Source organism: Lactuca saligna, chromosome 3, assembly GCF_052625555.1.
Source record: "Lactuca saligna cultivar CGN05327 chromosome 3, ASM5262555v1, whole genome shotgun sequence".
Classification (NCBI taxonomy): Eukaryota; Viridiplantae; Streptophyta; class Magnoliopsida; order Asterales; family Asteraceae; genus Lactuca; species Lactuca saligna.
This window is the reverse complement of record NC_136419.1, coordinates 58,783,596-58,811,446: the sequence shown is the minus strand read 5'-3', so window position 1 is coordinate 58,811,446 and position 27,851 is coordinate 58,783,596. Positions and strand designations below refer to the sequence as shown.

Here is a 27,851-nt window from a genome sequence, read left to right as displayed (position 1 = left end):
GACAAGTTTGTTCTTAAAATAGAAGAATCTAAGAACTCACATTATCATATGTTTCATATGGAACAATAGTAAAATTTGTAAATTTGTATTATGAAGAACTTGATGAAACTATCTAATCATGATTCATGTTTATAGTTGGACTTGTATCTTGTAGCAGTGAATCATCATGCAAACAAAAGCTTTAACAAAAAGCATACAATTAAATATAACGACTCATGTTCACTAATAACCAAGTTCTTCCGGATACCTTCATCAACCTCATACTTTGGATCTCAACTCTAATGGAGCCTTTATGGAATTTGCAACATCGATCACAAAGCGATATCTAACATCCGATTTCAAGAGACGATCCATGGCTGTATTCACATAATCTATTGGGATAACCTCAATATCTGCTGTTATTCCATGTTTTGCACAAAAATCAAGCATCTCTTGAGTCTCTTTCAGTCCTCCAATATTACTACCACCAACAATCTTCCTCCCTATCAATTTTTAAACCATTACTCTCAAAATTATTCAATCAAACAACCAATTTCGAAACAAGTTAGATATATGGAGTCCTTGAGTCTAAGAGAGAGGCACAATCCAACATATAAAGAGGTAGTTAGGACAAATTGATGTGAGATTAAACTAGACGTGTGTTGAGCCCTACATTTGAGGTATTACACCTACGGGTAGAAATGGGTCATGTTGGATTCGGGTTGACATGTTTAATTAAAAGGGCTCAGATTTTCCAACTATTAAATAAACTGGTTTATGTTGGTCCGTTTATTCTTTTTATAATAAAACATGTTGAAATAATAGGATTAAACCCTGATTGAGCCATTTAAGTAAAAGGATTCCTCATGTGAAAATAGTAGAAATCAAATACAAGTTTATGAATTACATTCTATTTATATTTATTAGATATAAAACAATTTTCTATCCATACTAAATTAAATAAAAAAATAAAAATGATTATTATAACTAGAATATTAACAAGGCTAAAGTCAGATGGTGTTTTAAATAGGTTTGGTTGAATCACTTTTTGTCGGCACAAGTTAGAGCATCCATAATGGAGAGTCGAATAAAAGAGTTGAATGGTATGACAAATCTAGTAATCATTTAATAAATAAAATTCTAACAAATTCTTCATTGGCATTAAAAGAATTTGGAGTTCATTGAACCCTTCAATAGAAAAAAAAATTATAACAATAAGGATTTCTAATACTTAACTAAATATTTAAATATGGTCCATTGAACTTTGTAAGTTCACCGCATTATATGGAAAAAAAATAGAGTTATATAGAAGACATAATAATAATGTGCCGCATTATATGAAGTTCAATATATTATAGACAACATGCCACACCAACATGGCCTTGACATGAAGTGATCGCCAATGTGATTTGACCAAATATGTATTTAATCCTAGAGATTTGGTACTAGACCTAGATATTAATATGTAAAGTCCTTCATATTCTCTCAATAAGAGGTTCTAAAGGGAGAGAGTGACAGAGAAAAGATTCTAAACATATATAGAGGCAGGGCGGACTATACAAGCCAATGTGGGATCGACACCAAAAAAAAAGTATCGACTGAGTTAAGTTGAACTCGTTACCTAAGACCAAAGGAAATGCTGGTAGCTCATGTGGCACCCCGGGCATACCAACAAGAACAAGCTTCCCATCAGTTTTCAGAATATTAAGAAACGGCACAATCGAATGAGATGCAGAAACCGTATCTAAGATACCATCGAGCGTTCCCGTAGCAGCCTACTCACAAAATCAATAAAGTCAAGTTAAGCAAATATATAAATAATTAGTTCATGCAAAAATGATTATTCTTTGAGCTAACCCACACCACCCTAGACCATTTCTGTAATGGAAACAAATAATTTGTTCCAAGTAGTATATAATTAAAGTATAAATAAAATTAGGAGTGCCATTGACCTGCATTTGGTCCATGTCTTTGCTAACAATGAAATGGTCAGCTTTAAGTCCATCGAGCGCTTCCTCCTTCTTCTCTGGGGTCGTACTAAAAACTGTAACCTCTGCCCCCAAAGCCTTGGCTATCTTCACTGCAACATGACCGAGTCCACCAAGACCAACCACCCCGATCTTCATACCCGGCTTGTCAAGTCCGTAGTGTCGGAGGGGGCTGTAAGTTGTGATCCCAGCACATAGCAATGGTGCACCGGAGTCAAGTGGCAAATTGTCAGGCCAATGCAACACAAAGTGCTCATCAGCAACCATGTGATCCGAGTAGCCACCGTATGTGATTGTGCCATCGGAATAATTAGGAAAAGCATAAGTGAAGGTCATCTTCGGGCAGAATTGTTCAAGATTGTTAGAACAGCTTTGACATGATCTGCATGATCCCACCAAGCATCCAACACCAACTGTTTCTCCCACTTTGAATTTCTCTACTTTGTTTCCTACTTCTGTCACGACACCCACAATCTCATGCCTTCATTTGTCATCATAAGTTCGATAAATATATGCATACATATTCATATTGTAGTTCTAACAGTTTAAAAAATAAAAGGGGTGATAGAAGTTGTACCCTGGAACTACCGGATAGGTAGTCACTCCCCATTCGTTCTTGGCAAAATGAAGATCCGAATGACAGATTCCGCAATAAAGAACTTTAAATCTTACGTCTTTATCCCCTGTAGCTCTGTAACATATCAATGACAAATAACGTCACAAATAACTTTACTTTTCCACTTACACTAGTCAAAGCAACCATTCTTGTTAGTGGAATCAAAATAGGAATGATAGAAAATAAAACTAAAAGAAGCAGTTGGATTTGTAGTCTCTGAAGTGCTTACCTTCGGGAGAAGGTGAGGGGTGAGAAGGTTCCAGAAGTGTCGCGGGCAGCATAACCGTAGGCCTTGATGGGATGCTCTGATTCTGGTGATTTCGCCATGTTTGAAGCTTAGATTGATGTAGCAGAAGCAGATGCAGTGAAGAGAAGAGAGAGTGTGTGTGTGTGTGAGGTACTTATAGCCAGGCTGATTCAAACCGAAGTTTAATAAGGTCAGACTAACGAGGTTGCTCGTCAAAGTTGTCGTGCTAATCGGCCTAGTGGCGTGTGGAAAAAAGATAAAGGTCAAGTCCCGCATTTACTTTAAATTAATCATATAACTTCCAAACCATTTGCCGTTGGAGCATAAACACCTCATATTTTTTTATATGTTTAGGGTTGGAAAATATATATTTTATCGTGCGTTTATAACGATATATTCTTATATAAAATATATCTTATACTTGTTAAACTAAACTTACCGAACTTCGCACTAATTAATATTTTACTATTTAGGTGTTAATATTCTTATAGATAATTAATATTTACAGATTTGTATATAAACATTATTTATTTTTTTGCATAACAAGGATAAAATCATATGAGTAATGTTTGTATATCAATAAATAAAAAAACATAGTGGATTTGGCAAACGATCACAAAAAGGATCAGGGCACGTGGTCGGCCAATCCAAGAGATAAATAATCCTAAGCAATATAATATGAAGTTATGAGCGGTACAACATTCTCCCACTTGACATAATCACAGTGTACTAGAAAGATAGCCACAAATATCATTACCAGACATGGGTATTAGTGTATATTATTTGTCTATAGTATATATTTATATTTAGCCCAATTTGAGCTTATTTCTGTTGTATATGTCTAGCCCGTTTATGGCCTTATTGACTTTGTTTTCTTAATATATTTGTAATCGGGCAACTTCACCTTTAATTAAATCTATAATTCGATAGAAGATAAAACTGCAAAAATGATCCCTATGGTTTCTCATTTTATATGGTTATCGTTCAAACGTTTGAAAAGTTGCAGATTTAGTCATTTACAGAAACTTTTTTTGTGGTTTTGGTTCCTCATCCGTTAAGTTCCTTAAAATGACAATTTTTACCTCCAGTGATCATTTTCATAGTTTTGTCTTTTACTATACTATAAGGACAATTTTGCATATATATATATATATATATATATATATATATATATATATATATATATATATATATATATATATATATATATATATATATATATATATATATATATATATTAATGAAGTATTATATATTAATATATATTATATTTAATATATAATATTATATATTAATAAATATTTTTTATTGGATTATTAGTTTATTTTAGTTGATTTTTTTAAAAAAAATTGTTGGAGTAATTCTTTTTTATTAAATTATTATATATCAATACATATAGTTTTTAATATATAATATTTATATCATAATGAATATTATATTATTAGCTTATTAATTTTTTTTAGTTAATTTTTGTAATTTTTAATTATTTTTTATTGTATTGCTACTTTTAATTTTTTATTTTCTTCTTATAGTAAATGTTGTTTTATTGGATTATTAATTTATTTTAGTTAATTATTTTTTTAATTTTTTTGTCGAAGTAATTCTTTTTTTATTGAATTATAATATATCAGTACATATAGTTTTTAATATATAATATTTATATCATCATAAATATTATATTAAGAAATTATTACATATTACAAAACATTATTTTATTGGATTATTAATTTTTTTTAGTTGATTCTTTTTATAATTTCTTTTTGTTGGAGCAATTCCTTTTTTATTAGATTGTTATATATCAACAAATATTATTTTTAATATATACTATTTACATCATAATAAATAATACATTATTGGATTATTAATTTTTGTAATTTTTTTTGAATTATTAATTTATTGAAATATTAGTTTTAATTTATTATTTTTTTAATATAATAAATATTATCTTATTGGATTATTATTTTATTTTGAATTTATACTATTAATTGTTTTTAATTTTATTAGTTTCACCACAATATCGCCGAAATACATAAAAGTGTCGCTTATCATCGTCAGAAATTAGCAGGATCACCTCCAAACACCTCCATCAGAGGTTCAATAGATACCATACCCTATTCCACCCAACGTTGTTGGTAGCCACCTGCGAAAACCTCTTCATAATCCACTGGAATCCTTCATATCCCACATAATGCGCAACAAACCCCAATAACATTTATAAGTGGTGGTGGTGACCGAGTGATGGTATTTTCCCAATGATTTCTCATTATAAGCTAGATGAAATGAAAGTGTTTGACAGCGATCCTAACGATTTCGATGATGAGAGACGACGATTTTGCGTATCCCATGACTTTGGGGTGGAACCAATAAAATTAACAAGAACTATTATTATAATCCGATAAAATAATATTTAGTATATGAAGAAAATAATAAATTAAAAGTAATAATCCAATAAAAAATAGTTTTTAAAAAAAAATTACAAAAAATTAACTAAAAGATAATAATAATCCAATAATATAATACTTATTATGATATAAATATTATATATTAAAAGTTATATGTATTGATATATTATAATTCAATAGAAAATAATTACTTCGACAATTTTTTTAAAAAAGAATTAACTAAAATAAATTAATAATCCAATAAAACAACATTTAGTATATGAAGAAAATAATAAATTAAAAGAAATAAAAGAAATAATCCAATAAAAAAAAATTAAAAAAAGAATTAAAAATATTAACTAAAAGAAATTAATAATCCAATAATATAATATTTATTATGATATAAATACTATATATGAAAAACTATATGTATTGATATATAATAACTCAATAAAAAGAATTACTCTAACAAAAAAATTAAAAAAAGTCAACTATAATAAATTAATAATCCAATAAAACAATTGTAACGATCCGTCTTTGGTATGTTGTTTTCATGTTATTTACTTCGAAGTTTTAAGAGAGACTCGGCGAGTCTATTGCCAGACTCTTCGAGAAGAGACGGGATCTTGAGCAGTGTATAGATCAGCGACTCGACGAGTCCATATTCGGGACTCGGCGAGTCCGCCTGCCAGGTAGAAACCCTAAATCCCCGGGTTTGCACCCTATTTAAACCATCTTATGAGTCCCAAACTCATCTCCTTCACCCTCAGAGCATCATTTAGCAAACTGTAACCATTCCCTTGAGTATTTGAGCATTTCTTGTGTGAATCTTGAAGTTTTGAAGAGAAGAAGGAGGCTAGATCCAAAGGAGTAGAAGAAGATCCAAGATCTTGCACCATTACAGAGCTTATTGAGGTAATAATCGGATTTCCTTCTGTTTCTATGATTGATTCTCCATTATAAGCACATTTAGTCCATTTTATCCATTTCTTAGCTTGTTTATAGTAGAGAGATCACATTGGGTTGTTTAGCCTTCGGATCGGATCTAGCCATGTTTCAGTTCCAAAAACGTAGATCTAACACCTTTATGGAGTCATTTTGCATGATAACCCTAGATCTACTCTTTTAAGTGCCTTTTTAACCTTTAAATCCCTTTTCATGCGTATGTACACGTAAAGTTGGAAACTTTACGTGGTAAAAAAGCCTTAGAAACTCAGATCTATAAATTGTATGCAGTGGTTTTGAGCAGAATCGAGTTTTTAGTAACTGCATGCATGCGACTCGGCGAGTCGTTCTTCGGACTCGGCGAGTCGAGCCGCAAGTCCCCGATCTTTCCCCTTTGAGTGATTCCGAGTGGGGACTAGTGAGTAGTAGAATGGACTCAGTAACTGCATGCATGCGACTCGGCGAGTCGTTCTTCGGACTCGGCGAGTCGAGCCGCGAGTCCCCGATCTTTCCCCTTTGAGTGATTCCGAGTGGGGACCAGTGAGTAGTAGAATGGACTCAGTAAGTCGGAGGTTAGAATCAGTAATGGAGGGACTCGACGATTTGTTCATACAACTCGGCGAGTCTAAGGTAATCTTCATAGATTCAAGAACAACTCGTCAAGTTGTTCATACAACTCGGCGAGTCGAATGCAGATAGCCTGAATTCTAGAATCGAAAGGGAACTCGTCGAGTTTATGCCATACTCGACGAGTAGCAGTGAACAGGGTTGAGAAGTGAGAGTAGGGACTCGGCGAGTTGGCGGCCCAACTCGGCGAGTCAGGTCAATTCGGCGAGTCAGGTCAACTATAAGTTGACTTTGACCAGGAGAGTTGACTTTAGCCAGGGGTAAAAGAGTCATTTTACCACAATGCAATTATTAGTATTTGATTGAGTGTATTTGTGGAATTGTAACCGGGGAGATACCGGAGCAGCAGCAGATAGCTTCCAGAGCCATACACTCAGCAGCCAGATCACGAGGTGAGTTTCCTTCTAGTAGGAATGGGTCTAAGGCCACAATACCGGCCCGTTTAGCTAGTAGTAGTTTCCGGACTTCGGTCCGATGCAGATTTTAGTATGTTTGACGCCTTCGTGGCTCAGACAGGATTTATGTGTTATGTGTTCCGGGTTACAGCCCGATGCAGTATGCAGTTTATGTGTTCATGCTAGTTGATATGTTTATGCTATGCTATGTTCAGTAGTTCCGGACTTCTGTCCGACGCAGTCAGTTCCGGACTTCGGTCCGATGCAGTTAGTTCCGGACTTCACTCCGATGCAGTTAGTTCCGGATTTCGGTCCGATGCAGGAGGCAAGGCCTCAGTAGTTCCGGACTTCGGTCTGATACAAAGGGCAAGGCCCTGGTTAGTTCTGGACTTCGGTCCGATGCAGTGGGCAAGACCCAGTATGTGTTTATATGTATTGTATGGTATGTGGTAGTTTGGGGGAGCTCACTAAGCTTCGTGCTTACAGTTTTAGTTTTGGTTTCAGGTACTTCCTCAAGCAAAGGGAAGAGCTCGGGTTGATGGCATCGCACACACCACAACTTCAGTTGTCCTAGGAGTTGTTTTTAGTTTTCATAGATGTGATTTGATACAGTCTTGATACAGTTTACTCATAACACTTTGCTATTGTTTTTGAGATATTGACGTACGAGTTTTACCTTATGATATTATCATGGTGTTTTTAGTAATTATTAAAAAAAAATTTGGGTCGTATTTTGGGATGTTTCAAGTTGGTATCAGAGCCTTGGTTTGAGGGATTTAGATACACTTTTCGGGTGTGTCTGAACTCAAACTAAGGAAACGGTAAGGATTTTCAAAAGAAAAATGTCTTGGAAAGTGGTTTTTGAAAAAGAATTTAGAAAGAAGAAGAGTTTTTATAAAAGGAAAATGGTGTGGCGTATGCGATCAACCGAGCTCAAGTAAGTACTCCCAAATTACCGATACAAGTTATGTTATGATTGTCAGTTTTAGTTTCAGTAGAACAGAATAGGACTAAGGATCTAGGAGGATGCCTTATGTGCCTGCTATATGTGTTTCAGCTTTACAAGATTTTCATGCTAGTATTGAGTAGACAATAGTAGGATAGCTTGTTTAGGTTATGCCTGATAGTATGAGCTTAGCATTGTATGCCAGTACAGTATCTCGTTATGAGAATAGATTTGCTTGAGTAGTTTCCTGTATCCGAATCCTGCTTGCTTTGTGCTTTGTGGGACTCTGAGTGATGGGAGTTAGCCATTAGGTGAATACGTCACATCACATGTGATAAGGGTTGAATAATCTCAGAGTGTTGGATTTGGCCCTATTGCGCAGCTCTTGTTTGAGTCTAACCGTTGTAGGGACGAGTCTTTTACTCGAAGGATTATCTGAGCCTCATCACATGTGATGGTATTCAGGTGATGACTAATTAGTATTACAAGGAGGCCTTCAGCAACTGAGGACTGGTTTGAATGGAGTCAGAGATTTCCCTAGGGCAAGCCTAGGATGAGAGTAGCAGAGATCAGTAGTAGTAGAAGTGACTTGGTGGAGTCAAGGCAGTTCTTGAGGAAAGTACGGATAGATGTGGAAGGTAGTATGGGCCCGTACTACTGAAAGCAAAGGATCCGTACTCGAATCAAGGAAGGCTGAGACAAGACCAGGAAACTAGTATTGGTATCAATGATCCCTTGAGATATTTCAGTTTTTCTGATGTTGCTGATTTGTTTCAGAATGGTAGTTTTACGTTCGAGGCCAGCAGTCGGTAGTTCAGGTGCCAGAGGGGGATCAGGATCAGGCCCGGAGGCCGGGCAGTTGGATGAGCAGACCGGAGAGTTTCTTTCTTCAGAGATTACTCGTATCATACTAGAGCAGACTCTTGTGATCTTCAGTTCGATCAAGGAGGGTATCCTAGAGCTGATGGATCAGAGATTGGGCACCTTCCGTGCCGAGGTGGCGGCCATGATGAGGTCGCGCACACTTACGTTCAGGGAGTTCAGGGCATGTGGAGCTCCTGATTACCACGGGGCGCGGGACCCCATAGCGAGTACTAGATGGTTGGCGGATGTGGCTAACGCTTTCCGCACGAGCAGGTGTCCCGAGGGGGACAAGGTTAGATTGGTGTCCTGTCTTCTGAAGGACAGAGCACGGGATTGGTGGGAAGAGGTCGGACATACCATTGGAGATGATGCAGCACTAGATGCCATGACCTGGGCTGATTTCTTCACTAGGTTTAGGGCGGCGTTTGCACCAGTTATTGAGGTGTATCAGTTAGCCAGAGAGTTTCAGGACCTCACCCAGACTACAGAGACCGTGGCGGAGATCACCGCCAAATTCAGGGAGAGGGCTCTTCTCGTTCCTCAGTATGCAGCCGATGAGGAAATGAAGAAGGCCCGTTATCATGAGATGTTGCGGAGCGATATCCGCCAGTTTGTGAGCCGGTCCAGCTGTAAAATGCTGGATGACATGATTGCTAGGGCTCAGGAGAGAGAGATTGACCTTGAGATGGAGAAGAAGAGGAAATCGGAGGCGGTTTTGGGTACAGGTAGTTCGGGCAAAAAGCCCAAGTTTTCATATCACAGATCCAGGAGTCAGCAGAGCCATGGTCGATGTGGCAAGTGTGGGAGATTGCACGATGGGGTGTGCAAGGCAGGGAGTTCTGGCTGCTACAAGTGCGGTCGGACTGGGCATTTAAGCAGGGATTGTACGGCCCCTGCTACCGCTATTGCAGCATCAGATCTGATTTGCTTTCAGTGCAACCAGAGGGGACATAAAAAGTCCCAGTATCCGAGTTTAGTTGCAGCAAGGAAGGTGGTTGCACCTGCCCCTGCTACTTTGAGGATTACAGATGGCCGGCAGGGCCGAGCCGAGGCACCAGTGGTAAAGAGTAGAGCTTTTCAGATGACAGCAGAGGAGGCACGAGCGACTCCTGATGTGGTGATGGGTATGTATCTTCCCTTCATCTCTATATTAGAATTGATTATTGCTTATGGTTATATGTTTTGTATAGGGTCGTTTTCTGTGAATGGCATTTCTGCTATAGTATTATTTGATTCGGGGGCTACCTGATCGTTTGTATCGCTAGCGCTTAGCAAGAGATTTAGTAGAGCTCCAGGGGAGCTGGATTGTCCACTAGAGGTCGAGATAGCAGATGAAAGGACCGTGAGGGTCGCCAGGGTGCATAGAGGATGTTCTCTTCAGTTGTTCGACGAGCAATTTTCGGTGGACTTGGTCCCTATTCCCCTGCGAGGGAATAAGGTTATAGTGGGCATGGATTGGTTGAGTCCCAACGGAGCAGTGATTGATTACGAGTTGCAGCTATTGAGGGTTCGCACTCCCGGTGGGGGAGAGTTAGTGATTCAGGGCAAGAGGTCACAACGTGGACCAACTTTTTGTTCAGCCGCGAGGGCGAGGCGCTATTTTCAGCTGGGTTGCGCCGGTTATGTAGCTTATGTCTTGGATGCCCGAGAGAAGGTCAAGACGACAGTTGACGATATTCTGGTAGTGCGAGACTTCCCGGATGTACAGAGGATTTACCGGGAATACCTCCTGAGAGTCAGGTCGAGTTTGGGATCGACCTAATTCCTGGTGCGGCTCCGATAGCTAAGGCACCGTACCGGCAAGCTCCCCCTGAGATGCAATAGTTGTCTACGCAGCTGCAGGAGCTGCTAGACAAAGGTTTTATTTGGCCGAGTAGTTCACCTTGGGGAGCGCCGATCCTGTTTGTGAAGAAGAAGGATGGGTCGCACCGTATGTGTATATACTATCGAGAGTTGAATAAGGTAACGGTGAAGAACCGTTACCCCCTCCTGAGGATAGATGATTTGTTTGATCAGCTTCAGGGGGCGTCTTGGTTCTCCAAGATCGATTTACGCTCCGGATATCACCAGATGCGAGTCAGAGGCGAAGATGTGTAGAAGACTGCTTTCAGGACCCGTTATGGTCATTTCGAGTTCGTGGTGATGCCTTTTGGGCTCACTAATGCTCCAGCCGCGTTCATGGATCTCATGAATCGCGTATGTAGACCGATGCTAGATCAGTCCGTGATAGTATTCATAGATGATATCTTGGTGTATTCCAAGACTTAGGAGCAGCATGAGGAGCACCTGAGGGAGGTGCTAGAAGTTTTGAGAAGGAAGAGACTTTTCGCAAAGTTCTCAAAGTACGAGTTTTGGTTGCGTGAGGTGCAGTTCCTAGGTTACCTCATCAACCAGAAGGGTATCTTAGTAGATTCGGCCAAGATAGAGGTCGTGATGCAGTGGGAGGTCCCGAAGTCTCCATCCGAGATTCGGAGCTTCCTAGGTTTGGTAGGGTATTACAGAAGATTCATTCAGGATTTCTCCAAGATTGCAGTACCGCTCACCCGACTGACCAAGAAGTCGGTGGTGTTTTGTTGGGGGCTTGAGCAGCAGGCGGCGTTTGAGACCCTCAGGCAGAGGTTGTGCGAGGCTCCGATTCTTACCTTGCCAGAGGGAATAGAGGATTTTGTAGTCTACTGTGATGCCTCAATCACAGGTATGGGAGCAGTATTGATGCAGCGAGGGCATGTGATAGCTTACGCCTCGAGACAGTTGAAGCCTCACGAGGGTAACTATCCTACCCACGATTTAGAGTTGGGGGCGGTGGTGTTATCCCTCAAGATTTGGAGACATTACCTTTATGGGGTCCGTTGTACCATCTACATGGATCACAAGAGTTTGAGATACCTTATGGATCAGCCGAGTCTAAACATGAGGCAGAGGAGGTGGTTGGATGTGCTGAAGGATTATGATTGTGAAATCCTTTACCATCTAGGGAAGGCCAAAGTAGTGGCTAACGCCCTAAGCCGCAAGGTGACAGCAGCCCCTATCAGAGACTTATGTCTAAGGATGACAGTGATTACTCCGTTGTTGGAACAGATCAGGGAGGCTCAGGTTGAGGGCCTCAAGGAGGAGAGACAGAAGTGCGAGAGGATAGTGGGCCGAGAAGCTTCGTTTGATTATGATAGTTGGGGGTTGTTGACCCTTCATGGGAGAGTGTGGGTACTGTACGGGGTGGAGTACGACAGGTGTTGATGGACGAGGCTCATAAGTCTCGATTTTCTATCCACTTAGGGGCGACGAAGATGTATAGAGATCTTCGAACCGATTACTGGTGGCTAGGGATGAGCAAATGGACCGGGGAACCGGCCGGAACCGGAACCGGCACCGGCACCGAAACCGGAACCCGATGGAACCGGTCGGGCCGAGACCGGGACGTTATCTTTGTGGATTTTTGGAACCGGGAACCGGTAGGAACCGGAACCGATATAACCGGAACTGGTAGAACCGGCAAAAACCGGAACCGTATGATGCTATTTTTCAAGGACCGGTTCCAACATTTGAAGACACGACAAGAACCGGTAAGAACCGGGAACCGGTAGAACTGGAACCGATAGAACCGCCGGGCCGGTTCGGTTCTTGATTTTGGCCGAAGCCGGTTCCCGGTTCCGGTCTGGTTCGGGCCGGTTCCGGCCGGTTCGGTCCTTTTGCTCATCCCTACTGGTGGCCCTGCATGAAGCGGGATGTCGCCTGGTATGTAGAGAGGTGCCTGACCTGCAGGAAGGTCAAGGCAGAACACCAGAGGCCTCACGACAAGATGCAGCCGTTAGACATTCCCGTGTGGAAATGGGAGGACATCACCATGGATTTTATCACCAAGCTTCCCAGGACCGCACGTGGGTTAGATTCGATTTGGGTAGTAGTGGATCGGTTGACGAAGAGTGCTCATTTCATACCGATCCAGGAGAGCATATCGGCGGAGAAGTTAGCCGATATCTATGTGCGGGAGGTAGTTGCACGTCATGGAGTGCCGGTATCGGTGGTGTCAGACCGAGACGTCCGTTTTACATCCAGATTCTGGAAGCGATTTCACGACGAGATGGGTACTCGTCTCCATTTCAGCACCGCTTTCCACCCTCAGACGGACGGGCAGACCAAGAGGACGATTCAGACTCTCAAGGACATGCTCCGGGCATGTGTCCTAGACTTCGATGGCAGTTGGGATACGTATCTTCCGTTAGCGGAATTTTCATATAGCAACAGTTATTATGCGAGCATTGACCGACCTCCCTTTGAGATGCTTTATGGGAGGAAGTGCAGGACCCCGATTTGTTGGGGCGAGGTCAGTCAGCGAGTCATTGGGAGCACAGAGGTGGTGCTCAAGACGACCGAGTTGATTCAGCAGGTTCATAGTAGATTGCAGACTTCGCAGAGTCGGTAGATGAGCTACGCCGACAGGAGGCGTTCAGACTTGGAGTTCCGGGTAGGCGACATGGTCCTTCTGAAGGTCTCACCTTGGAAGGGTGTCATCAGGTTTCGGAAGAGGGGCAAGCTAGGCCGCAGGTTCATTGGTCCTTTCAGGTTTTTGGCCCGAGTGGGTCGGGTTGCTTATCGGCTGGATCTTCTGGCAGAGCTTAGCCAGATCCACAACAATTTCCATGTGTCTCAGTTGAGGAAGTGTTTGGTGGATGAGTCAGTAGTTATTCCCTTAGAAGATATTGAGGTTGATAGCAGCCGGAATTATATTGAGAGGCCGGTCGCGATTCTGGACCGGAAGACAAAGACCTTAAGGAACAAGGTAATTCAGCTAGTGAAGGTGCAGTGGGAGAACCAGAAGGGGTCTGAGTGGACGTGGGAGGCTGAGGTTGAGATGAGAGAGCACTACCCAGAGTTATTTTCAGATTCAGTCGTAGCAAACTTCGAGGATGAAGTCTGAGTCAAGTGGGGGAGAATTGTAACGACCCGTCTCTGGTATGTTGTTTTCATGTTATTTATTTAGAAGTTTTAAGAGGGACTCGACGAGTCTATTGCCAGACTCGTCGAGTAGATACGGGATCTTAAGCAGCGTATAGATCAGCGACTCGACGAGTCCATATTCAGGACTCGGAGAGTCCGCCTGCCAGGTAGAAACCCTAAATCCCTGGGTTTGCACCCTATTTAAACCATCTTATGAGTCCCAAACTCGTCACCTTCACCCTCAGAGCACATTTAGCAAACCCTAACCATTCCCTTGAGTATTTGAGCATTTCATGTGTGAATCTTGAAATTTTGAAGAGAAGAAGGAGGCTAGATCCAAAGGAGTAGAAGAAGATCCAAGATCTTGCACCATTACAGAGCTTATTGAGGTAATAATCAGATTTCCTTCTGTTTCTATGATTGATTCTCCATTATAAGCACATTTGGTCCATTTTATCCATTTCTTAGCTTGTTTATAGTAGAGAGATCACATTGGGTTGTTTAGCCTTCGGATCTAGCCATGTTTCAGTTCCAAAAACGTAGATCTAACACCTTTATGGAGCCATTTTGCATGATAACCCTAGATCTACTCTTTTAAGTGCCTTTTCAACCTTTAAATCCCTTTTCATGCGTATGTACACGTAAAGTTGGAAACTTTATGTGGTAAACAAGCCTTAGAAACTCAGATCTATAAATTGTATACAGTGGTTTTGAGCATAATCGAGTTTTTAGTAACTGCATGCATGCGACTCGGCGAGTCGAGCCGCGAGTCCCCGATCTTTCCCCTTTGAGTGATTCCGAGTGGGGACCAGTGAGTAGTAGAATGGACTCAGTAAGTCGGAGGTTAGAATCAGTAATGGAGGGACTCGACGAGTTGTTCATACAACTCGGCGGGCTTAAGGAAATCTTCATAGATTCAAGAACAACTCGTCGAGTTCTTCATACAACTCGGTGAGTCGGATGCAGATAGCCTGAATTCTAGAATCGAAAGGGAACTCGTCGAGTTTATGCCATACTCGACGAGCTGCAGCGAACAGGGTTGTGAAGTGAGAGGAGGGACTCGACGAGTTGGCGGCCCAACTCGGCGAGTCAGGTCAACTGTAAGTTGACTTTGACCAGGAGAGTTGACTTTAGCCAGGGGTAAAAGAGTCATTTTACCCCAATGCAGTTATTAGTATTTGATTGAGTGTATATGTGGAATTGTAGCCGGGGAGATACCGGAGCAGCATCAGATAGCTTCCAGAGCCATACACTCAGCAGCCAGATCACGAGGTGAGTTTCCTTCCATTAGGAATGGGTCTAAGGCCACAATATCGGCCCGTTTAGCTAGTAGTAGTTTCCGGACTTCGGTCCGATGCAGATTTTAGTATGTTTGATGCCGTCGTGGTTCAGACAGGATTTATGTGTTATGTGTTCTGGGTTACAGCCCGATGCAGTATGCAGTTTGTGTGTTAATGCTAGTTGATATGTTTATGCTATGCTATGTTCAGTAGTTCCGGACTTATGTCCGATGCAGTCAGTTCCGGACTTCGGTCCGATGCAGTTAGTTCCGGACTTCGGTCCGATGTAGTTAGTTCCGGATTTCGGTCCGATGCAGGAGGCAAGGCCTCAGTAGTTTCGGACTTCGGTCCGATGCAGAGGGCAAGGCCCTGGTTAGTTCCGGACTTCGGTTCGATGCAGTGGGCAAGACCCAGTATGTGTTTATATGTATTGTATGGTATGTGGTAGTTTGGGGGAGCTCACTAAGCTTCGTGCTTACAGTTTCAGTTTTGGTTTCAGGTACTTCCTCAAGCAAAGGGAAGAGCTCGGGTTGATGGCATCGCACACACCACAGCTTCAGTTGTCCTGGGAGTTGTTTTTAGTTTTCATAGATGTAATTTGATACAGTCTTAATACAGTTTACTCATAACACTTTGCTATTGTTTTTGAGATATTAATGTACAAGTTTTACCTTATGATATTATCATGGTGTTTTTAGTAATTATTAAACAAAAATTTTTGGGTCGTATTTTGGGATGTTTCAACAATATTTATTAATATATAATAGTATATATTAAAAATAATATTTATTAATATATAATACTTCAATAAAATAAAAAAGAATGTATGCAAAAATGGTCCTTATGGTATGGTAAAAGACAAAACTACGAAAATGGTCCGTGAGGGTAAAATTGTCATTTTAAAAATGGTAACAGCCAACCAGTTAAACTTAACGGACGAGGGACCAAAACCACAATAAAACTTGTTGGAAAGGACCAAATCTGCAACTTTTCAAACGTTTGGACCATAACCACATAAAATAAAAAACCACGGGGACCATTTTTGCAATTTTGTCTCTGGAAAATCTTTTAAACTATCTTTTTTCCTATACTTGTACATTCCTTCTTATTTAATTGCATGTTCGATAAAATTACCTGGTAGCAGGTAACGTGTAGTGGATAGCTGGTAGTTGATAACGTTTTGTTAAAGAGGTAGCTTTTAGATTTAGAATGTTTTATTTAAACTAAACATTAAAATCTTATATTGTCAAACGTTGTTTTTTGTTCAAAATTGAACGTTTTATCAAACGTTTGAAGCTATAAGCTCCCAAATACTAACAAATGCTTTGTACCAAACACACCTTAAATCAACTAAACTAACTTTTTTTCCTTCTTTATTATTTTTTAAATCATTCTCATTTTATATTTAATTTTTTTAGTATGTAAATCCGTTTAGAAAGTACAAGATTCACCCTCATTTTAATAATTATTATTTTTTCTTTTTTAATCATTTTTATAAACATATTAATAAATATAACTTCAAATTAATACATATTAAATCACAAATAAAATATTATCCAATAAAAATATTTAAACTAATATATATTAAATTAAGGATGAATACTTAGTACCGAATTCGATCCTATGTCGATGCATAATTTACACATATGAGACGGTATCAATGTTAGTAGCGAAAACCGGTACCAATAATGCTAGTTCGGTTTGGTATTTGATATTCTTTTTCATCCATTCCCTCATTTGGGATTGTTGGGTTTGTACTAGTGATGCTCATTCCTGTTTCAAATATTCAAACTACTAACATGTCATATCAAAGATCTCTTACAGTTTTGAGAGTGAGTTAAAGATGAACGATTGAAGAGGTAATATTTTGTGATTTGACATGCATTAGTACGAAGTTTTAATCTTTTATTAAGTGGTTGAGTACGAAATAGTTTTATCTAATTAATATGTTTAAAACATCACTTTAAAAATAAAGATGATAGTATAAAGAATTATCAAATAAGCAAAAGAAAAATAAGTCTCAAAATAAATTAAAGAGTAAATTACACGAATGGTCCCTATGGTTTGGTGTAATTTGCACGTTTGGTCCTTAACTTCTATTTTTAACTCGAAAAGTCTCTACAGTTTGTTTTTGTTACGCGCTTGGTCCCCTACTATTTGTTTTTGTTACGCGTTTGGTCTCAGTATTACCTAAAAATACTATTATTTAAATAGACAAAAATGATGGCGTAAGTAAGGGGTGGGATTGGAGGTGTATTTATTTAAATAAATTAAAAAACAATTGCAAAATAGTTTTTTTAGGTAAGACAAGGACCAAGCATGTAACAAAAGCAAACATTAGGAACTTTCCGAGTTAAAAAAATAAGTTAGGAACCAAACTCGTAAATTACACTAAACCATAGGGACCATTCGTGTAATTTACTCTAAATTAAAATGATCTTTTAATTCGTCAAAAAAAAAAGTATAAAATAATAGTTGTGTAAATAATAATAAAAGAAGATAAAATAAATTAGTCTATATTATTAAAATGAGGGACGCAGGTTTAGAAAAAACAATAGTTTATAAAATTTTAGCAAGTGTATGCAGATTTTAATATATAAAATTTTAAATCATAAGCAAACCTGACACATTAGATATATTTAGTGAACGAAGCATTGAAAAATCAACCCCATTTGAAATATGAATGAAAATCTTTAGTTTTTTTAATGGCAAATTAATCTATCTTGAATCATTTCTAAATACATTTATGCTTTTTAGTGAGATTTGAATGTTCAACCTTAATGACCATTGGATCAGAACTCTTTGGTAATGAAAATCAATTTGTAGAAAAATATCTTACAAATCATCATATACTTTTTAATCTCTTCCCCCAGCTATTTCTCCTTCTTTCTTAGATCCCTACGCCTGTAGAAACCCTACTCTCGTAGGGACCTCTCCCACCCTTTTCCATCATCTTATTACTCTCTCTTTCTCTTTCTCTCTCTTTATGTGTGTGTGTGTGTGTCTCTCTCTCTCTCTCTCATGGGCAATAATAACCGACCAACTACCAACTAAAAATCTTACAACATTACCAACATTAAGGCTTATATGTCGTTGATCTTAGATCTCTTAGATCTGAATGAACTGATAACATCATGTTTCCTGTCATTTTTGAGTCATGGACTAGAAATCGATTGTGTGAGGTTTTAGGCCTTAAAGAGGCAAAGTTTAGTCCTTATAGAATGAGGTAATGAGAGTTAAGAGATTTTACCCTTGAATTATGATCTAGAGAATGGTAGAAAGGGAAAAGTCATAGGTTGGATTCTTGAGGAAATATGGATTTTTGTTCGAGAAGATTTTGTTCTAAGATATTTAGATACTATTGTAGAGCTCTTCAACACCTTTCCGTGGATATAAAGAACATCGAAAACAGAGTTGGAACGAAGAAGTTATGATCGTTTGAAGTTAGGGCGATTTTTGGGTCAGTTGTGTAGGCTGGGCTTAAATTGAGTACGTTGGGCGTACTGAGTATGCCTGAGTACGCTTGGCATAAATTGTGTACGTTGGGTGTACGCGATCAGTGCCTAAACTCTATTTTCGTTGTTTAAGCCATATTTAAGCTCCTTAACTCCCCAAAATCATTCCATTCTCAACCTCCACCTCTCCAACACCCTCTCTTGAAACCCTAACCCTAGATTGAGCCTTATAAGCAAAAAAGAATGTGTTTTTAAGTGCTTTGGAATGTTCTTGGTGCACCTTGGAGAAGAAGGAACTCATTGAAGAAGTGTTGGTTGCATTGGAGCTTGTAGATGCAGACTTTGTTCACATTGATCTTTCTTCAAGAGGTATAAAGTTTAAATCTTGATGATGAAATTGTTAGATCTAGCTAGTTTTTGGTGTTATGAGCTTTTGATCACTTTAAGTGCATAAAGTTTAGATCTTGAAAGTATGTGACCTTATTATGGATAAAGTTGGAAATTTTATCCATCTAAAAATCATTTTGATTCAGATCTAAAGGTTAGAGACTTGGACTTAATGGATTAAGTTGAAAATATGCACTTTTTGGGTCCCTTTGAGACTTAAATGTAACGATCAAATTTTCAAAAGAAATTTTTATTTTTGATTAGCCAAAATACTTTCCACAAACCATGAAATCCTAACTACAATTGTTTTCAGAATTCATATCAAATACAATTTTATTTCAAATCATCAGAGTGACCCATAAAAACGCCTGAGAGTGAGTGCATGCCGTGCCATCAATCCTTGACTTGCCCTTGGCCTCAGATGTACCTAAAACAAATCCATAAACTGTAAGCTAAAGCTTAGTGAGTTTCCCAGAGCATACCCCACACACAATCGACATAACACATATCATATTAGCTATAAAAGCTACATATATCACATAACCCATGCATACAAACATATAAAGATGATGTGGGCTCCTCCCAGGGTCTTATACGTACTTGTCATGGGCTCCCCCGCATGGTATTTACGTAGGAATGCCATGGGCTTCCCCACATTCTCTTATTTCCAACTGCCACGGGCTCCCACCGGGGTCTTCCATGCAATTAACATAATAGTCAACTAGTGTATCATATATCACATAAATATCTATCATACTACATAACTCATACATAAACATATAAGGATGCAGTGGACTCCCTCCAGGGTCTTACTCCTATGTGTCATTGGCTCCCCCACATGGTCTTATATCCAACTGTCACGGGCTCCCCTAGGGTCTTCACATATCCAGTCAATAAGTACTAGCACATTCTCATATACATGCGTACCAGACATATCAGTAGTGAATCCACAATAAACACTACAACTAACTAAATGGGTTGGCCTTGGTGCCTTCGACCCATTGGTATGGTGAGGAGACTCACCTTTGTCTGTGGAATCCGAAAGCTTCTCTCCTAACAATCTGTAACCTCCCGTGCTGAACAATAATAACATTACCCAAGGTTAGGACTGAACACAATCCAACTGAAGGACCCCAAACCCCAAGTCCTTTCACAATGGCCCAAAAATTCTTCCTTTGCTAATGGGCCTAAAGTCCATGTCCAAAACACCCCTTTAATGGACCGAAAACCCAATTGTGCAAGCCCATTAAGGCCAAAATCTAATGGCTATATACATAAGTTTAGTCGTGAACTCAATTGATTTCTCACATTTCACACCGTAAACACTTCCCATTTTGATCTCAAGTATCATCCGTAAACCCCTAAATTCATAAGATTCTTGCCCAAATCTTCTTATTTACACCAAGAACACCAAGAAGATTCATCAATATCTTCAAATCTTTAAGCTTCCACCCAAGAACACACCGAAAACTTCCCAAGCCCACCCAAAACCCCCTCTTGCACACCGAACACATCAAGGACACTCCAAATAATTCTAAATAATTTTTGTAAGTATTCCTTACATAATTAAATTGTTGTCTAACACTTTAATTATTATTTAAATCATTATGTAATCTATTATTTAAATTAATATATTATTAATTTAAATATGCCATCGGATATAATTATTTTTAGGATAACGCTATTCACACGTATGCTAGCCCGAGGATCATCTCTACAGTTTGCTATCCGAACGCGAACACGCACTAGAGGTGATTTCATACCCCCTACGTTTTCACTGTTTTTCAATGTTTTTTTTTTTTTTTTTGGGGGGGGGGGGGGGGGGGGGATACAAGTAAAACACAAGGACTCTTGTGTTAATATTCAAACGATTTCAAACTGTTACAAACCATTTGCAATTGTTTCGAACCGATTTATCGTTGCATTTTATATAAAAATATATTTTTAACCCTTTTGTAATATGTCGAGCAAAAGGGTATCTTTCAAAAATCTCTTACTACTACTTTATACACACTGTTAAATTGAAAAGGTTTCAGTTCACTTTAGAGCATACATTTAAACTATAATTTGTATAGTTTGCGAACCACTACACTATTTTACTACGTCTAAGAAACGATACAAGAACATACATTTAAACTATAATAGGTATAGTTTGGGAAACATTACACTATTTTACAAGTCCAATAACACTATTCAGAAACAAGAATATAAACTATAATAGATATAGTTTATGGAACATTACTCTATTTAACTAATTCAAGTATACATTGCTAAATAATTATTTAAGTATAATTATTTTATATTACAAAGTACACTACTACAAGGTGATACATACAGTTTCAAGTACAAGAGAACGCAATAACACTACACGTAAACTAGTTAATATAGGGTTGTGAGGCACTACTTCAACTGTACCCATCAGGATACAGGTCCAAGTCCTATAACCTATAACTAGAGTCTCCTGGAGGGAGAGCGTGAATTTGTGTATGGATCTGTACGAGACTGACAATCCTGCACCTAAATTGTTAGCTACAGTTAGGCCGGCAGGCTTGGGGTGACAAATGTCATAACATTCTGACGCCTCAAGAACGTCGTAGAGGCCACTAGTAAGTTTAGCATGGTTATATGAAACTCCAACAGTATTAACTAAAACATTGTTTACGGGATTTACACTAGTTCAATGGTTTTATTTTTAAAATAGAACTACATTATAATACACTAGTTACAGTACATCTGGTGGATTCCAGGCACTGTCTTACATAAAGGGTTTCCGTACAAATACTGTACAGTACACTATTTTCAATTGTTGTGATTCTGTACATGACGTCCTTCGCCCCCGAACGTTTTTGTCATTCCGGTTTGGGGTTTGATAGATTGGTATCAGAGCATTGTTTATAGTGAACTAAGTATATCAACCTATAAAAGATATACAACTATAAACACAATGGGGCCGAAATGCTCTGAATAATAACATATTTAAGAATATAATAATACTTTATAAAAGTATACATACATGCTTATAACATATATACATACTAGAACAAGTATCACAAGAAGAACAGAACAGAAGTATTTAAAGGTTGAACACTGCGTTCAAACCTGGACAGTTACGTAATCATATCTCGGATCAATATAGCCTGATCAACTATATTCATTTGAGATGTGACCGACATGTTTTTGGGAGTGATGTGGTGTTGCAATAGTCTTAAAAATTACCTAAAACTATTGAAGGGATTTCTAGAACAAAATAAAAGGTTAAAATACTATGGGAGTATTTTATGATACTACAAGACAACAATAAGTTTAAAACATACCAAGTTCATTACATTAAAATACTATAGGAGTATTTTAGGCACTATAAATAACTTATGTGAGAATTTAAAAGACCCTTCTGGTAGGTCTATGATTTCGGAGTGTATACTTCCAAGGTGCTATATAATTGAGATTTTATAAGCTTAGAATTTGTGATCTATGCTTCACTAACTGTTCCTTGTTTGGTTGTGGTTATGGAGTATGATCACTTATTCAAAGGTCTATTTAATCTTAAATTATATACAACTTGTATACATTGCACAATTATAGGAGGACCCAGTAAGGATCACCCATAATGTTACCCTTAAATCTCATAGATTCTTTAGGCACTTCCATTCTCGCACGACAAACCCAAATAGGTGTAACCACTCCATCATAGCAGTCAGAAGAGGAGACTAGGATAAAAAAGGAGATATTTCCAAGAAGTAATAAGCCAGAGAAACTAAAATGTCTTATGTATCACACCAATAAATAATTACCCTAATTGACTTTGTGAGCTAGTGGATACACTACTCACACTGTGTGCTAGAATTATTTCTTTTCATGCAGCCAGTATCAGTTATTCAATTCATAGAAATTCATTCGAGGATAGCGACTTTTGATTCATAAAGTCTATTTTATATGGACTCCCTTTATGAATTGTTTCCAGAACTCTATCAAAGTCAGAACCAGGTACATTCAAAACTAGGATAACATTTTCATTCAGCTTCCTGCCTATAACCTCTACTATAGACTTATTCTGTCTCATATTTGTATTATTTTTAGCAAAAGATGCTTCACGGTAGACCTGTAGGGCGCGGAGTCAATAACACAACAGAGAATCCACCACTACAATTCGATCCTGCTGCTCTCCAAGCAGCGATAGCAGTTGCGGTATCAGCTGCTCTAGCTCACATCAACGAAGGTGGTACCAATGGATCTGGTAGCAGTACCCACCAAACAAACCCAAGATTTATCCACGGACACCCCCAAGAGTGTTCGTACAAGGATTTCATGAACTGCAAACCCAAATCCTTCCATGGAAATGGAGGAGTAAATGCTTTGATTCGATGGTTCGAGAAAACAGATTCAGTCTTCGCAATCTATTCATGCCCAGAAGGGAGCAAAGTTAAGTTTGCTGCCTGCACCTTCTCCGATAGAGCCCTGACATGGTGGAATAGCCATGTTAAGTCACTGACCTTGTCAGTGGCTAACTCGATAGGTTGGGAAAACCTAAAGGAGATGATGTTGGAAGAATATTGCCCAAGGGAGGAAGTTCAAAAATTGGAACAAGAAGTATGGGAGCATACCATGGTCGGCTCAGACATAGTGACCTACACTGACAGGTTTAGCGATATGGCAACACTATGCCCTAAAATGGTTACCCCGGAGAGTAAGAAGATAGAAAGGTACATATGGAGATTATCTTCCCCTGTTCAAGGAGATGTACTGTCTTCTAAACCAACTACATTCGATAATGCCAAACGCCTGACCCAGCGACTCATCGATCATGGAGTCTGCCATGCCATAATGGCCCCTGTTCCCGAACCCTCAAAGGTAGGAAGCTATAAATGAAAGTTAGGGAAAAAGAGGAAGGAGCAAACAACCCAGAAAACCCTGCAGGAGCAAAAAAAAAAAAAACATGTACCATATACGCTACCACAAAAACCGCTATTCCAACACCTGCCAGTCGATATGATGGAACTCTCCCGAAGTGTCGAAAGTGTAACTACCACCACACCGGAGTATGTCGAGAAATGCAGTGCCTGAATTGCCACAGGAAGGGCCACACTGCCCGGTTCTGCAGGGCACCAGCACAACCGATCTCCCAAGTCCTCGGAGTAGAAATAAACCAGACCTGCTATAGATGTGGTGAGACAGGGTATTATAAGAGGGACTGCTTGATAACGAAGAACTCAGGCGTAGATGGAAGGATTCTGATGATCACCGCAGGAGAAACTACCCCGGATTCCCCAACGACCAGCGGTACGTCTTCAAATTCAGAATTGCCTTAAAAATTAATTTATATTTATATATGATTAAACTTGGGGAAAAATTTAAAAGTAATTATAATAACTCACTCATCTGAACAAGTCACAACATTTAAGATAGAACTAAAGATCCGTTCAGGGAAACTATAATGCTTAGTATGCACATCAGGGTTGTGCATAGCTAAGATTTGGCAGACTTAGAATGAGTGATTCTGCCTTAATTCATGTTCCTTTTTTGGTTGTGGATTTAGGGTAGAGTAGACCGTCTTATTTATCCTAACTATACATAACTTGTATATGCTAGGCAATCATAGTGGTACCAAGGAGGATTATAACATAAAGTATCGACACTAGTTATCAAAGAACTTTCACTGTTAGTACTCGCTCATCGCGATACAATGTGTGGCAGTGGTATATCAAAAGGAAAACAGAAAGCAATAGAACGTTTACATAGAGTACATTTTCGAACACACTCGGGTTACACCGTCGTATATCAAACGTTTCTTTCAAATCGGCCTAACATTTGTTTATACAAAGAGTTTGTTTCCATCATTCGTCATGAATTCGCGTGGTCCTCACCATACTAAGTTCATATATTTCCATCACCTCGAACATCGAATTCACGAAACCTTCGTCATTCGTAACGACAGTCCAACCCATACCTCCGAATCGTCTACCTTGTACTCTAAACCCTGAAGTACTCATGTGAGGAGTACCTTGCCCTCCGAAACCTTTCCGCCGTATATTCAGTAGACCTTGCCGAACTACCACTCGTTCAACAGATCAAGTTCAAGCACAGAGGCTAAGGACGAATACAACCCACCTATCACTACTAAGTGTATGTGCGAGAGTGGTATATAGCTATAATTATGCAGATTTAGTATGTGTGTCTCCGCCTTATCTCCTATTCCTTTTTTGGTTGTGGACCTGGGGTAGAGTCGCACATCCGAACGTCTTACTAATCTTAAAATTATATACGACTTGTATACACGAAGTAATGATAGATGGACCAAGTATGAATCCTATCATGGACATTAGGGCAAAGTTGCCAAGATCTTCGAGTGAGTATTTTGCCATCCAGAGGAGCACAACCCCAAGAGTACTGCTGAGAAAGCTAATTTTGGGACGAAATTCCATCTAACAGGGGGATGATGTGACAACCCAAATTTTTTTGTCTTATAAGTCCAGCCAATCAATCGAGAGTCAGACTCATTTTTGCTATCTTTTAGCATTGTTAAGGAACATTTTATGAGTTCTAAGCCTAGTACACTTATGGATTGGGTTTAGGGATGAGTTAAAGTAAGTTCATCATGTTGCATTCAAGCCAGAAAACCCAACACATGGGGTTTACTACCGTAAACTCTATGTACGGCCGGAAACTCCCTCATGGTCATGAACTCCTTCTACATGAAGGAATTTTTTCCACTTTTCTTCTCTTGGCCGTAAACCCTCCATACTCTCTCGACTATCATCAAGAACATCCCTTCTAATCTTCAAAAAGTGGTAAGTGATTCACCCATCTTTCTTCGTATCCTCCTTTGTTTAGTAAATGTCTTGTGATTCATCCATGAAAACAACTCTTTTTGTCTAGATCTTCATAATCATCATCTTTCACCAAGAGCACCAAGAACAAACACTTGTTCTTGGTGGTCGTAAACTCCTCAAAGACCTTTAGAAGTGCGAGTATTCCCTCTATCATCTAGTTAGACATGTTATACACTAGATCATAACCTTGAAACATCATATAACTTATGAACATCAAGAGTGTACGACCGTATACTCTATTTATGGTCGTATACCCTTGTTTGGTTCATAACCTAAGGCCTTAAAACACTTGCTTGGTGCTTGATATCCACTAGAACTCTTGAACCCTCGAATCAAGACCCAAAATGCCACCATTTAGAGTGTTTATGGCCGTACACTCTTGGTGTGGCCGTAAACCCCTTAAGTCCCTCCAAAATGAGAGTTTTTGTTAATCTTCTTGTTGTACTCTTGGCACATTAGTTTCCCCATGGATCAAACACTCCACTTTTCATATTTTCCATGAGTTTACGGCCGTACACACATGGTGTGTCCGTAAACTCAAGTGTGCCGGTAAACACACTTCATTTGGCCACACACTCCCCTTTGATCAATCACATGTGATTTCAACACTTCATTTCAAGTGTTTCCTAGTCCCTAAGGTTGTTTCCTTTCATGTTAGTTGTGTTAAACACTAGTTACATGCTAATATATTCCATTATATATCATTTAGCACTCGTTTGTGTCTCGGGAGTTCAGTCGTGGAACTTCTCATCCTTACACGAATCTGCAATTGAATCACCCACATAAAGTGAGTTCATACCCCTATAATCAATCTTTTAAATGTTTTTAAATGCTTTTAATGGGGGAATACAAGTTGAACATAATGATAACTGTGTAAATGTTATTTGTGATAACCATCATATTCAAAATGATTCCTTATACTTTATAAGTGATCAAAACCATTTCAAAAACTCTTTTTAAGTTATGATACTTTATCATTTATAAAACTCCATTGTTAAAGTACAATCATAACTATGTAGATAAATGAGTCTTTATTCAAGTCAGTAAAAGTTCAAACAAGCATACTAGTAAACTACAATAGGTATAGTTTAGGGGTTCAATACATACTATAAGGAGAATCAAACAAAACATACTATAAAGAGAAACAGAAAGGAACATACTACACACTAGAACAGAAGGAACATACTATAACAAGAACAAGATAACAATAATGTGAACCACTACTTCACGACTTAGCAATACACTTGTTAAGTCACGTTTTCTAACAAGAGTCTCCTGGAGGGAGAGCATGAATTTGTGTATAGATCTATACTGGATTGACCATCCTACACCTTGCTGCTAGCTACAGTTGGATCTGCAGGTCTACAGGTGACAAATGTCATACCATTTCGATGTCTTTGGAACGTCGTGTCTTATACTAGTCGATCAAGCATGGTTAGAACTATCTCACATTTTAACCTTAATTAACAAACTAGTTATAAGGTAAAAAGTGCTTTAGTAGTCAATTTTCATAACATTATTGAATACTTTCATTTTCCCATTACATTCTTATTGTGATCTCCTCACATAAAAGGTAATGCCATCTATTAAAAATAGTCTTAAACATGGGAAAACTTACATCATTAAAAAAAGACAAATAGAATAGTTGAGTTTTAGTACATTCAGTTAGAATAGGGCCTATAATGCTAACTTTATGATTCCCTAGTAGATACATCAGGGATATATATTAATCGGGTATGGTAGACAGTAGATCGTGTGCTTTGCGCTTCATTCCCTGTTCCTTGTTTGGTTGTGGGCTTAGAACAGATTCACTCAATCTACTATCTAATCGACCTAAACTATATACATATATATATATATATATATATATATATATATATATATATATATATATATATATTCCTTATACATCAAGTAATCATAAGGAGTACCAGCTATGGGTCAGGTCGTAGTATACAAATTCAATACACCGTGTTCTA

General features: G+C 38.6%; 1 protein-coding gene across 1 annotated transcript; it reads right to left on the bottom strand.

Annotated features, from left to right (window-relative positions):
- Positions 1-66: 66 nt before the first annotated feature.
- Positions 67-2,991, bottom strand: LOC145036658 (mannitol dehydrogenase-like). The gene is made up of 5 exons (XM_078985123.1): positions 2,813-2,991; positions 2,545-2,658; positions 1,932-2,448; positions 1,601-1,754; positions 67-482 (listed from the first exon to the last, which is right to left on the bottom strand). Exons 1-5 carry the CDS (start codon positions 2,908-2,910, stop codon positions 259-261), a joined length of 1,107 nt encoding a protein of 368 aa, XP_078841249.1. The 5' UTR covers positions 2,911-2,991; the 3' UTR covers positions 67-258.
- Between the last annotated feature and the right edge of the window lie 24,860 nt (positions 2,992-27,851).